Genomic DNA, 15,177 nt, shown 5'->3' with positions numbered 1-15,177 from the left:
CAATTAGCGTGTGATTTAGGGCATTATGAATTCAGAGGTTAGGTAGGTTGTGAGGGGGGGTTTATGTAAGACAACAGAACAACGTAGCCTACGAGGGGAAGATATTTAGTCTAATCAGGCAGTATGTCTAACTATAATCTGTATTTTAAAATGTGTTGTAATCTTGCTAGTTATCCTCATTTAAAAAATGTTTCTAGTAATCTTACTTCGTCTTTTGTTTTTTATGTAACTGTAAAGGAATAAAGTTACTTTTTTTCTTTCTTCATGTTACTCCCCTGGCCTGATTATCAGTGTTCGCCCCAATAAAATGTGCAAAAAGAGACTTTGTTTTGATCCGTTTCATCTCCTGTCTGCAGACTACTCTCACAATGTCAACATGTCCGATTCAGAGTTTGGGACCAACGGCTCGGATAGAGGTAAGCCACTAACGACACTCATAACTTTATGGTAGATTATCGTTTCAGAAGAAGTTCAATTGAGAGAATTTAGTCCTAAATTCATGACTTTCGACAAAGGATATCAAGTATTGTCTTCAAAACCTTAAAGGTCCCATGTCATGCTGTTCCGGTTATCACCCGTCCCCTTGTGTTATGAAGGTTTTTCTGCATGTAAACGGTCTGCAGTCACAAACCCTCAAAGTACACCCTGTAGCGAGTACAACTCTAACACAGAGAAGACCTGTCTGTGCTGCCCCAGAACGCCTCCTTGGAGATTTCTCTGTTTCCATTGTTTTCTTCCTGGGTACAGTGACGTGCCCATACCCAAATGGACCAATCCGTGGAGCCGTTTTGAAAATGTGCAGCTACATAAAACATGTGTGTTCGTTGTCGACACGATAAAGTGAATAACCCGACTTTCCAAATGGTAATGCTGTGTTGCTGTTCTTCCCACCAGTCATCTGTCCGTTCCCCAACACTAACCATGAGGGGAACTACACCGTCAGCACCCTCTTCCTCACCACCAGTGGAAACGATACTTCAGCCTCGACCTTTGAACACTGGTGGAGCAAGACGAACACCATCCCGCTCTACCTCATCATCCTGCTGCTGCCGCTGCTCTGCTTCCGCTCGGCATCCTTCTTCGCCAGGTTCACCTTCCTGGGTAAGAGAGGCCAAGGTCGACGTTATTATCAATCCTCTGTGTGTGAGACATTTGGGTTTTCTATTTTGTTGTGTTTTAAATGTTTTTACATCGTGTATGAGAGTTTTTCAGTCTGTGGCTTTAAGTATGGTTTAATTGTCTCGTGCTTTTAAATTTGTTTTTTTTGTCCTATCGATTTTGTCTAAATGTATTTATGCTGCTATTTATATATGTATTGATGTACAGCACTTTGCTATATAAATAAACATGGATTGGATTGAGATACAGACAGGGAGAACGAAATGCTGTTTCTCACAATCGTGTGTGTGTGTATATCTGTTTACACAGTCACGTGTGGGGACTCAAATTGGAGGTCCCCATGAGGGGAATTATTAATTTTAGGGTGAAGACTTGGTTAAGGTTAGGATAAGTCTCCAGGAAATGCATGTAAGTCAATGCAATGTCCCCTGAAGTGATGTATACATGGTGTGTGTACTGTTTTCTATGTTATATCAATTTTCTGTGAGTGTTTCAAGAGATGTTAACGGTCTACTGTGAAGCGCTTCAGACTGCAATTCTTGTATGAAAGCGGCTATACACATAACGCTTATTAATTATTATTATGACTTTTGGATTACATCTACTATCAAAGCCAATCTAAATAAATACAAGAGGAAATACATATCAATACTAACATGTGTCCTGTAGCGATACTGAACAGTGTAACCCTTTACAAAAGAAGACACCAAGCGATATAAGATAATAATCCTTTTCACGTGTCAACGCAGCAACAGAATAAGAAGAAGCACAGATATTACTCGTGTCCTCTGCTTTTATTTATAGGAAAAGGTGCATTTCATTAAGCATACTCGGGCAGTATGACAATGAGCACATACTACAGTTTTAAAAAAGCCGAAATAAAATCTGTAATGTATTTTTCTTTCCATTTTCTCCAGGAACGATTTCAGTGGTGTACCTGCTTTCGCTGGTCACCATTAAAGCTTTCCGCCTCGGTTTCCACCTGCAGTTCCACTGGTTCGACTACACCGAGTTCTACCTGCCAGGTAGCTATCCGCACGCTTCAATGCTTCTGTACTGTACGTATCTTTACTCCACAACTCGTATAAAACCAGGCAGATAAACTCTTAACTATCTGTGGTTCACGTCCAGGAGTGTAAACCGTTCCATAGATGTTTGGAAATACTACTTGTATAAAATGTATGTTTGCCACCTCTTCCAAACAGACAGCTCCACTCCGAGTCTCCCTGATGCCATGTATTCTGATATGAGTTTTATTTCTTGTCCCTTGATAGGATATTAAACCTAGCTGTTTCCTTGAACCTCAAGTCTTCTAAATCTGGCTTTTCATTAGTCTTAAAGTAAAAAGTTTATTGACTTCTGTGTTTTTATCCATCACGTAATAATAATAATAATAATAATAATGCATTACATTTTTTTTATTAGAGCGCTTTTACAGGTGCTCAAAGCGCTTTACAAGTACATATTACACATATTGGACATGTTACTGTGGACATTACCCACAGGAGCAAATGCGGGTAGAGTGTCTTGCCCACGGACACAACGGCCTGGCGCAGTGGCGGCCGAGGCGGGTTTCGAACTGGAGTTCACCAACGCCCCTTGATCTGATGATCAACGTAGTCGTGTCTTACTTAGTATATGTATTACCTGGGAAGGGGCGGGGAAGAATTCGTTATTGGTTTGTGTGAAATGGGCTATGTCTATAAAGTTTGATCTGTATTTGATAAAAAAATACTCTTTCCCACTGACCGTACATGTGGTTTCCTCTAGCAACCTTTAAACACATGTGAAAGTCAGATAGACACAGCATTACATTACGGGTCGGGTGGCGCAGTGGTCTGTGCATCTGATCATCAGATCAAGGGGGGTGCTGGGGAACTCCAGTTCGAAACCCGCTCCTGCCGCCACTGCGTCAGGCCGTTGTGTCCTTGGGCAAGACACTTCACCCGAACTGTGGGTATTGTCCACAGTGGTGACCATTGCATGTGTGATATGTGTAATGTGTATTTGTAAAGCGCTTTGAGCATCTGGAAAAGCGCTATAATAAATGTATTATTATTATTAGAATGCTCCCGATCTGATGAACCCTTCCTATCTAGACTCTAGCTTTCCATCTCCATGCGTCCTTGTTTCTTTACAGCGACAAATATTTAACCCCTCTCCTTTTTCTCGGTTCTTTTAGAGTTCAGGACGCTTTTCCCTCAGTTCACTGGCGTCCTCACGCTGGCCTTCTTCATTCACAACTGCGTCATCACGTTGATGAAGAGCAACAAGCACCAGGAGAACAATGTGAGCATTACACGGTCATCCCTGCTGACTTCAGGAAACACAGCTCAGTCTCACACTTTGGGTCCCGAGTCATTGTGTGAGACTTTGCCACTACCTTAATGTCCCGTTCAGAAACAGGAAGTCAGTCCCACAGTGGTATATGTAGCTCAGGGGGTGTTTCTCAATGTTGAGGAAGGATGTTCATCGAGTCCCGTGGTCTTAAAATCCCCACAATGCTTTGCGCACGGACCAATTTCCCCAAATCTGTGGCGGAAAATGTAAGGCGGGGCCTCTCATATGACGCACACCTACACACTTGCTAGCCTGTTCCACCATTCTTCGTTTTCCGAGGCTAGTAAGGATTCTTGCCTCGCTTCTGAAGACCCAGGGTGTTTCTCAATGTCGAGTACGCTTGCTTGGTAGCACATGTCTTCCGAGCATCTTGCTTCAGAAGCGAGGCGAGAATACTTCCTGGCATTCGGAAAACGAAGAGTGGAACAGGCGAGCAAGTGTGCAGGTGTGCGTCATATGAGAGGCCCCGCCTGACATTGGTCCGTGCGCAAAGCATTGTGGGGATTTTAAGACCGCGGAGTCTACTCATGTGCAGCCTCGAAATTTCTCGCTACGAAGTACGCCGGGCTCGGTAGAATTCCAAGTATGCTGGGCATTGGAACAGTCCTTCGATGACGTAGTATGCTTAAAATAGTGGCTCTGGAGCATCCTTCCTCGACATTGAGAAACACCCAGTGTGTAAAGCAGGGGTGTCCAAACTACTATTTTGAATCGGCCCTCAGCTAATTAAAAAAGTATAATGGAATACGGCCCACAAATGAAACTTGCGCTTGTGTTGTACTTCTTAAATATATATGTAAACATATCACACTGTATTCATGTGTTAATAAAAACAACCTTTCAAATAAATCCAGTCAATTGAAGTTGGAAACATTTTCTAACAAATCTTAGTTGATAAGAAAAAATCCCAATGACTTATTTACACAACAAGCTTGACGTATACACTTCCCGTTTCCTCTTATTATAATCAATCTGAGGCTTCTGTTTTAAGGGATGAGCTGCCAACACTCACGAGCATCATGTACCTACATTTGATTGATTTTACTAACTTAATACTGAACTTATGAGGCGATATACCTCTAGTGAGCATACAGCCCTTACTGTAGTATGTTTTTCTGTACGTGGCCCTCGGTGAGAACAGTTTGATGTGAAGAGATGCTGAGTCTGATGTCCTTTGTGTTTTCTGTTTCAGGTGCGGGACCTGTCCGTGGCCTATCTTCTAGTCGGGCTCACCTACCTGTATGTGGGCGTGCTGATCTTCGCTGCCTTCCCCTCACCTCCTCTCTCCAAAGACTGCATCGAACCAGTGAGATTTTTACACTGACTTATATATCGTTTTCCTTTTTATATTATATATTTTATATTCATATTTTAGGGACAGTGCACATGAATGTCTGTAAATGTGCCAAGAGGCTATTTTCATCTAGTCCCTGGACAGATGTTGTAAATCAACCTAAAGACACATTTCATTTTAAACAAGTAAATACAATCAAATAAAAACATGCAACATACATTACTGGAAATGTTAATAAAACAAATTAAATACAACTAAACAAAAAAGAACATGTTAAAACACAGGCTGTGGGTTTTAAGGAGCAGAAGATTGCGTCAGTGTTTCAGAGCTGATTCCTCACGAACCAGGTTTTCAATCAACTGAATGTAGTCTGGTCTCTGATTGTAGATCAGTTCCATCGCTGTGCAGCTTTAAAGATCCCATGTCATGCTTTTCCGGTTATTACCCATCCCTTTGTATTATGAAGCTTTTTCTGCATGTAAGAGTCACACAGCCTCAAAGTACACCCTGTAGTGAGTAAAACTCTAACACAGAGAAGACCTGTCTGTGCTGCCCCAGAACGCCTCGTTGGACATTTCTCTTTTTCCATTGTTTACTTCTTGGGTATAGCGACGTAGATTGGTCCAAATGGTTACGTTACGTCCGCGGAGCCGTTACGTTTGGACCGATCCGCGGACTTCCTCACACACACACACTCGGCGGGACGTTGCAAGGCTCGCTGCTGCGAGGAGCGGGACACTGTGAGCCGGCTCACTGGTGTGGGGTCGGCGAGACAGCGAGACACCGTGGAACTCAGCCTGAGCACACACACAAACTCCCAGCCAGGCTGCGGGTGTTTGTGTGTTTCGGGCTGGGTTTCGCTGTCTCGCAGACGGCCACTGGGCTCACAGGGTGGGGGGGGAGGAGCTCCAACAAGCCGTTTAGGACAGAGAGTGAATACACATGCTATACAGAGATGCTGTGAGAAACCAATGAGAGTTTGGAACATTGAACAATATACATTTATTCTAGTAGACCTCAACAATGGAGTTATGATCAGTAGAAACGGCCATGACATGGGACCTTTAACAGAAAATGAAGACTGACAGAAATAACTTTTCCTGAGTGGAATAATGCAATTTATCTTTTATGTAGGTTTGTCTTTGCTGTTTTTGGATGCAGGGGATATTCATAGGAGATTGTTGAACTCCACCTAGTTAAAACAAGTACCCTCATAAGACCCTCCAAAACATTTCTGTATGAGGCAGCAGATTTTGGGATAGGGAAACAACCGTAAGAGATATTTCTTTCTTGGCTCTCTTGTCTCCTGCAGAACTTCCTGGATAACTTCCCCACCAGCGATGTGATGGTGTTTGTGGCGCGGGGCTTCCTGCTGTTCCAGATGATCACAGTCTACCCCCTGCTGGGCTACCTGGTGCGGGTCCAGGTGATGGGCCAGATCTTTGGAAACCATTACCCCAGGTACCACTGAAGGACATCACATTACACCTCTCGTTATTTCTGTGGAAGCTCAGCAGACTGATGGCGATAAGCACATTATCAGAGCACATTAAAACAACTGTGGACATTCATAAACACACCTCCGCCCCTCAAAGACCACTACTATTTAAAATATGAATGGCTATGTTACTTGCTTCCTTTGGTTACTAAAACCCTTTATGAACACACAGTTAGAAATACACTACATGTATGAAGCCTGATGTACTTATATGATTCTGTTTTCTTCAAGTTGTATTTTGTTGGTCGAACGCACTTATTGTAAGTCGCTTTGGATAAAAGCGTCAGCTAAATGCAATGTAATGTATACAGTTTTGTCCATTTAACGTCTTTAGACTGTAAGTATAAATATGCACATTGACATTTAATTGTATCTCGTTGCACTGTCATCGCTACGACCTCTGCTTTTACCACAATTTATTTATTTGTGTCTATTTGTTGACTGCAGTGAGAGTTGCCAAAGAAATGTCATTGTACTTTGTATGATGACAATACAGATATATTCTATTCTAATAAGCTTTTATAAGTTTATTAAACATTACGTACCAGAACATTCGGTCTTAATGGTCAAACTGCTACTTAATTCTCCTTTGAAGTACATTATATTATTTTATTCTGGGTCCAAATGCATGACTGAATCCTCTGAGTCCATCACAGATCCTTTTTGGGTTCCACAGCAGGGACATTTTCAGTGTTACCATAAAATAAAATCAATTAAGGAAACAGACACTCAAAGTCTTAAAGGTGAAATTAGACTTCCATAAACCTGCTGCGTGTGGGACCTCTGAATGAGGGTTGAAATTATATTGCAACACATCTAATGTTTCTTCATCTTCCTGCAGCTTCTTCCACGTTCTGGCGCTGAACATTTTAATAGTTGGAACCGGCGTCCTGATGGCCAAGTTTTATCCCAATATTGGATCCATCATCAGGTGCGTTTGAACCGTCCCTTATCATACTCGCTGCACAACAATAAATCAAATGTAATAAGTCAATTGTTTCGCAAACCTGTGGCTACAAAAGACACAAGATAACATAACATGGACAGAACTATGTGTAAAAGTCCTAATTACATTTCAATGTGGTGTGAAAACAGTATTAAGTTCATCATAAACCTGATGATGACTCCTGGAATTGTTTAACTGAACAGATGTGACCGTTATATTGTGTGTAGATAGATGTAGCCAAATGTATAAAACCTAGCTTAACCTTGAAGAAGTCCAGCTTCCACTCTCACTTTTATGACCTAGTATGAGCCAAGTTGTAAACATACTGGATCCTTATTACCCACAATGCGACTACTAAGTTCTCTAGAGCCACAACATGTTTTATTATAAGCTTCATTATCTGTCATCACCATTACAGATACCGGTAAGGTCCATAAATGTCACATCAAAAGACCGTATATTCTGGCTGCCACGTCTTGGAAGATTCTCTCAAATAAATATTTAGTTTCTATAAAATCTTTTGCTTCAACACAAAGAGTCAGTGGGTCATCGTAGGGGAGCACAAGATCTTCTCTAATCAAGTCGTAAAACACTACTGAGGAAACACACTTGAAATGAAACGCCATGTCCACGTACAGCATTTGGAGCTCATGTGAGTCCGTTTCTCCGTTGTGATTTCTTCAGCTTAGGCGTTAATGGTGGCCGCCGCAAGTTGTCTTGTATGTTTCATTTACCATCTCTCTCTTTCTCGTACGTTTCATGTCATCTCTGCGTTGCTAAAAAGGCATTAATGCCCACAAAAATAATAAGAGAAATAAATGTTTTTGCAAAATGTACCCATCAATTACTCTCTGAGTTGTGGGTGGTATTAATGCTTAATTTCTTGTACTAGCCGTTATTTATTGTGTTTTTTCTGCAATGAGTACGTTTACTCTTAAGAACATTTTCCTAATTGTACTTAAAGGTCCCATGTCATGCTTTTCTGGTTATCACCCGTCCCCTTGTTGTTATGAAGGTTTTTCTGCATGTAAACGGTCTGCAGAGTCAAAACCCTCAAAGTACACCCTGTAGCGAGTAAAACTCTAACACAGAGAAGACCTGTCTGTGCTGCCCCAGAACGCCTCGTTGGACATTTCTCTTTTTCCATCGTTTACTTCCTGGGTACAGTGACGTGCCCATATGGCCCATTGGGTATGGTTTTAAAAGTAAAAGTACTCATTGAGATGTGTGTATATAATTATATTTATATTATATGTGTGTATATAATTATATTTATACTTTTTTTTTTGTGACAACAGTAGCATTTTACTGTTGTAGACAAACAAAGTAAAATATGTAAATAATTTAACTCTTTTGAGACTTAAATTGTTAAATTTTTAGAGATGCATTTTGTTAAAAGTAAAATGTAGTGCAGTCAAATTACATTATTTCCCTTTCCAAAAGTAGTGGAGACGAAGTATAAAGTAGCATAAAATGGAAATACAAGTACCTCAAACTTGCCTTTAAGGACAGTACTTGAGTAAATGTACTTAGTTACTTCCCACCTCTGTCCACCACTGACAAACAAAGTAAAATATGTAAATAATTCGACTCTCTTGTGACTTTAAGGGTTTAATTTTTAGAGCTGCATTTTGGTGAATGTAGCTTTTCAATAAATGTAGTGGAGTAAAATGACATTATTTCCCTTTCTAAATGTAATGATATAGTATAAAGTAGCATAAAATGGTAATACAAGTTCCTCAAAATTGCAATTTAAGGATAGTACTCGAGTAAATGTACTTAGTTACTTCCCACCTCTGAGTAAACCTCACTCATCGACCTGTTGTGACGCTGATGCTGCTCTCTGTCGCCCCCTGCAGGTTCTCTGGAGCAACATGCGGCCTGGCGTTAGTGTTCGTCTTCCCCTCATTGGTCCACATGATCTCCCTGAAGAGGCAGGGGCTGCTCCGCTGGCCCTCAGCGCTCTTCCACAGCTTCCTCATCCTGCTGGGCATGGCCAACCTGCTGGGTCAGTTCTTCATGTGAACACTGAAGCATTTAGAAGCACCATGAAGGGATATATGAAATAAGGATGTAGATAAATGGAGTGCATAACCACACACGGTGCTTACTATTCCACTTATTTAATGGCTAAATAATGACCGGATGAACCTCAGCAGCCGTAGATTTAATGTCTGTTTCTGTGGTATAAAATGTAACATCACACTTACTGTTGTGATTTTAAAAGGCTTTATGGTTTAAGGGACATTAAACCTATGTCTTGGTTTGATTATCTTTGTATTTCCACGCACAATGACCGTTTTTTGATCGTGTCCTTCATGATTATTCCAAACTGCAGCGGTTTGTTCACTACCACACCTCATAGTGTTATTTTGACCTGTGAAACACCACGGTACACTACTCAGACACGTTTAGAGCTGAAACCAAGAGAATGTTAGACTTCTACCAATCAGATGGACAGAGACATTGCTCCAAAGGAATCCTCATGTTGCTCTGTCTGTCTGGAAGTGGAAATGCTCCATCAGATCAGCTTAAAGTGTGATGCTGCTTTCACAAATGTGTTACTGCAGGGTCTAATTTGTTACAAAAGTGGATTAACCGCCAGATATTCTGATCATATACTGTGGAGTTGTGTCTGCATGACTCACTTTAGGGAATCCTATCACTGTTTTAAGGACAGCCATGTTGTGCGGATGTATATTTGAAACGTTTGGCACAATCTTTTAATTTTATGAGCAGTGTTGAGTTATGTGTTTGATATGTTTATATGATCCCTCTTTTCTAGATACTGCATCTAATGTGTTATATTTGACTAATGATAGGATAGATAAAGGGAATATGTGTGTTTTTAAATAAACTGTCTGTGAGAACTGTAGCTCCTGTTGTGCTTTTAATCGTGTGATCCTAAAGGAGATAGTTGCAGTACAAAGGAGAAGAGACACATGTACATCAACACATTGTACGTGACAGGCTAAGGGGCGGGACATCTCTTAGCTGTTGACCAATCACAACAACGCCGGCCAGCTAGCCAATCACAGCAGACTGGGCTCTGGTGTCAGACAGAGGGTGAAAATACACCTGAACATCAGCAGGAGAGGACTCTTTAAAGTAGAGACACTACATACTGATATACACCTGAACATCAGCAGGAGAGGACTCTTTAAAGTAGAGACACTACATACTGATATACACCTGAACATCAGCAGGAGAGGACTCTTTAAAGTAGAGACACTACATACTGATATACACCTGAACATCAGCAGGAGAGGACTCTTTAAAGTAGAGACACTACACACTGATATACACCTGAACATCAGCAGGAGAGGACTCTTTAAAGTAGAGACACTACATAGTGATATACACCTGAACATCAGCAGGAGAGGACTCTTTAAAGTAGAGACACTACATACTGATATACACCTGAACATCAGCAGGAGAGGACTCTTTAAAGTAGAGACACTACATACTGATATACACCTGAACATCAGCAGGAGAAGACTCTTTAAAGTAGAGACACTACGTACTGATATACACCTGGACATCAGCAGGAGAGGACTCTTTAAAGTAGAGACACTACATACTGATATACACCTGAACATCAGCAGGAGAGGACTCTTTAAAGTAGAGACACTACATACTGATATACACCTGAACATCAGCAGGAGAGGACTCTTTAAAGTAGAGACACTACATACTGATATACACCTGAACATCAGCAGGAGAGGACTCTTTAAAGTAGAGACACTACATACTGATATACACCTGATTATCAGCAAGAGAGGACTCTTTAAAGTAGAGACACTACATACTGATATACACCTGAACATCAGCAGGAGAGGACTCTTTAAAGTAGAGACACTACATACTGATATACACCTGAACATCAGCAGGAGAGGACTCTTTAAAGTAGAGACACTACATACTGATATACACCTGAACATCAGCAGGAGAGGACTCTTTAAAGTAGAGACACTACATACTGATATACACCTGAACATCAGCAGGAGAGGACTCTTTAAAGTAGATACACTACATACTGATATATATCTGAACATCAGCAGGAGAGGACTCTTTAAAGTAGAGACACTACATACTGATATACACCTGAACATCAGGAGAGGACTCTTTAAAGTAGAGACACTACATACTGATATACACCTGAACATCATCAGGAGAGGACTCTTTAAAGTAGAGACACTACATACTGATATACACCTGAACATCAGCAGGAGAGGACTCTTTAAAGTACAGACACTACATACTGATATACACCTGAACATCAGCAGGAGAGGACTCTTTAAAGTAGAGACACTACATACTGATATACACCTGAACATCAGCAGGAGAGGACTCTTTAAAGTAGAGACACTACATACTGATATACACCTGAACATCAGCAGGAGAGGACTCTTTAAAGTAGAGACACTACATACTGATATACACCTGAACATCAGGAGAGGACTCTTTAAAGTAGAGACACTACATACTGATATACACCTGAACATCAGCAGGAGAGGACTCTTTAAAGTAGAAACACTACATACTGATATACACCTGAACATCAGCAGGAGAGGACTCTTTAAAGTAGAGACACTACATACTGATATACACCTGAACATCAGCAGGAGAGGACTCTTTAAAGTAGAGACACTACACACTGATATACACCTGAACATCAGCAGGAGAGGACTCTTTAAAGTAGAGACACTACATACTGATATACACCTGAACATCAGCAGGAGAGGACTCTTTAAAGTAGAGACACTACATACTGATATACACCTGAACATCAGCAGGAGAGGACTCTTTAAAGTAGAGACACTACATACTGATATACACCTGAACATCAGCAGGAGAGGACTCTTTAAAGTAGAGACACTACATACTGATATACACCTGAACATCAGCAGGAGAGGACTCTTTAAAGTAGAGACACTACATACTGATATACACCTGAACATTAGCAGGAGAGGACTCTTTAAAGTAGAGACACTACATACTGATATACACCTGAACATCAGCAGGAGAGGACTCTTTAAAGTAGAGACGCTACATACTGATATACACCTGAACATCAGCAGGAGAGGACTCTTTAAAGTAGAGACGCTACATACTGAAATACACCTGAACATCAGCAGGAGAGGACTCTTTAAAGTAGAGACACTACATACTGATATACACCTGAACATCAGCAGGAGAGGACTCTTTAAAGTAGAGACACTACATACTGATATACACCTGAACATCAGCAGGAGAGGACTCTTTAAAGTAGAAACACTACATACTGATATACACCTGAACATCAGCAGGAGAGGACTCTTTAAAGTAGAGACACTACACACTGATATACACCTGAACATCAGCAGGAGAGGACTCTTTAAAGTAGAGACACTACATACTGATATACACCTGAACATCAGCAGGAGAGGACTCTTTAAAGTAGAGACACTACATACTGATATACACCTGAACATCAGCAGGAGAAGACTCTTTAAAGTAGAGACACTACATACTGATATACACCTGAACATCAGCAGGAGAGGACTCTTTAAAGTAGAGACACTACACACTGATATACACCTGAACATCAGCAGGAGAGGACTCTTTAAAGTAGAGACACTACATACTGATATACACCTGAACATCAGCAGGAGAGGACTCTTTAAAGTAGAGACACTACATACTGATATACACCTGAACATCAGCAGGAGAGGACTCTTTAAAGTAGAGACACTACATACTGATATCCACCTGAACATCAGCAGGAGAGGACTCTTTAAAGTAGAGACGCTACATACTGATATACACCTGAACATCAGCAGGAGAGGACTCTTTAAAGTAGAGACACTACATACTGATATACACCTGAACATCAGCAGGAGAGGACTCTTTAAAGTAGAGACACTACATACTGATATACACCTGAACATCAGCAGGAGAGGACTCTTTAAAGTAGAGACACTACATACTGATATACACCTGAACATCAGCAGGAGAAGACTCTTTAAAGTAGAGACACTACATACTGATATACACCTGAACATCAGCAGGAGAGGACTCTTTAAAGTAGAGACACTACACACTGATATACACCTGAACATCAGCAGGAGAGGACTCTTTAAAGTAGAGACACTACATACTGATATACACCTGAACATCAGCAGGAGAGGACTCTTTAAAGTAGAGACACTACATACTGATATACACCTGAACATCAGCAGGAGAGGACTCTTTAAAGTAGAGACACTACGTACTGATATACACCTGAACATCAGCAGGAGAGGACTCTTTAAAGTAGAGACACTACGTACTGATATACACCTGAACATCAGCAGGAGAGGACTCTTTAAAGTAGAGACACTACATACTGATATACACCTGAACATCAGCAGGAGAAGACTCTTTAAAGTAGAGACACTACATACTGATATACACCTGAACATCAGCAGGAGAGGACTCTTTAAAGTAGAGACACTACACACTGATATACACCTGAACATCAGCAGGAGAGGACTCTTTAAAGTAGAGACACTACATACTGATATACACCTGAACATCAGCAGGAGAGGACTCTTTAAAGTAGAGACACTACATACTGATATACACCTGAACATCAGCAGGAGAGGACTCTTTAAAGTAGAGACACTACGTACTGATATACACCTGAACATCAGCAGGAGAGGACTCTTTAAAGTAGAGACACTACGTACTGATATACACCTGAACATCAGCAGGAGAGGACTCTTTAAAGTAGAGACACTACATACTGATATACACCTGAACATCAGCAGGAGAGGACTCTTTAAAGTAGAGACACTACACACTGATATACACCTGAACATCAGCAGGAGAGGACTCTTTAAAGTAGAGACACTACACACTGATATACACCTGAACATCAGCAGGAGAGGACTCTTTAAAGTAGAGACACTACATACTGATATACACCTGAACATCAGCAGGAGAGGACTCTTTAAAGTAGAGACACTACATACTGATATACACCTGAACATCAGCAGGAGAGGACTCTTTAAAGTAGAGACACTACATACTGATATACACCTGAACATCAGCAGGAGAGGACTCTTTAAAGTAGAAACACTACATACTGATATACACCTGAACATCAGCAGGAGAGTACTCTTTAAAGTAGAGACACTACATACTGATATATACCTGAACATCAGCAGGAGAGGACTCTTTAAAGTAGAGACACTACATACTGATATACACCTGAACATCAGCAGGAGAGGACTCTTTAAAGTAGAGACACTAGATACTGATATACACCTGAACATCAGCAGGAGAGGACTCTTTAAAGTAGAGACACTACATACTGATATACACCTGAACATCAGCAGAATTGAGTTAATAGCTCATATCTGGGAAGATGGTAGCGTCACTACAAATAAAGGAGATGAGCAGTGAAAACAAACGGGTCAAAATCATTTGGAAGAGAAAATTAGACCACAATTTCAGTTGTTATACTGTGGAGTTCAAAGTTATCATTGCTAAAATACTACCGATAAAGACCCAAGTTGTAATAAACTAGCATTATCCTTTAAAGTGATCATAAAATAGTCATTATGCATTCTTTACATATAGTGTCAGTGTGGGATTTAAGCCTCTGTCCCTCAGCTCATGAGAACAAAGGGACCAGTCTCCACTGAACCATCACATCCCCTCCTGTGAGACGACCAGTCCTTCATGGTTGCCCCCAAAAACCCTCTAATGTTCGGACACTTCAATATGCAGTGGATGGGTGGGTTATGTTAGAAATTAAATCCGTTATTTACCTAATGTTTACCTGGTTCCTCATTTTCATGTGTTTTGGCATATTTGTGCTTTCAATATTTGCATCGATTTAGAAACTGCAGTGTTTTGGGACGTTGAAACATCTTTCCACCTGTCGGCCGCCGTACTTCAGAACTAGAATTTGGAGATATAAGTGAAATATTACGCAAATCAAATCAGGCAACC

General features: G+C 40.9%; 1 protein-coding gene across 2 annotated transcripts in view; it reads left to right on the top strand.

Moving 5' to 3' along the window:
• Positions 1–10,072, top strand: part of slc38a9 (solute carrier family 38 member 9) — a 35,293-nt gene extending 25,221 nt beyond the window's left edge. For both annotated transcript variants that reach the window (XM_034199147.1, XM_034199148.1), the window contains exons 8-15: positions 357–416; positions 895–1,101; positions 2,037–2,144; positions 3,302–3,408; positions 4,652–4,765; positions 6,066–6,214; positions 7,093–7,182; positions 9,057–10,072. In XM_034199147.1, the coding sequence (XP_034055038.1) occupies positions 357–416; positions 895–1,101; positions 2,037–2,144; positions 3,302–3,408; positions 4,652–4,765; positions 6,066–6,214; positions 7,093–7,182; positions 9,057–9,222 (1,001 nt within the window). In that variant the 3' untranslated portion in view covers positions 9,223–10,072. The remainder of the gene's footprint in view (positions 1–356; positions 417–894; positions 1,102–2,036; positions 2,145–3,301; positions 3,409–4,651; positions 4,766–6,065; positions 6,215–7,092; positions 7,183–9,056) is intronic.
• Positions 10,073–15,177: the final 5,105 nt, after the last annotated feature.

The sequence above is a fragment of the Gymnodraco acuticeps genome, unplaced genomic scaffold (assembly GCF_902827175.1).
Source record: "Gymnodraco acuticeps unplaced genomic scaffold, fGymAcu1.1, whole genome shotgun sequence".
NCBI lineage: Eukaryota > Metazoa > Chordata > Actinopteri > Perciformes > Bathydraconidae > Gymnodraco > Gymnodraco acuticeps.
The sequence above is the reverse complement of the archived record's forward strand: the minus strand, read 5'-3'. Positions and strand labels throughout refer to the sequence as shown.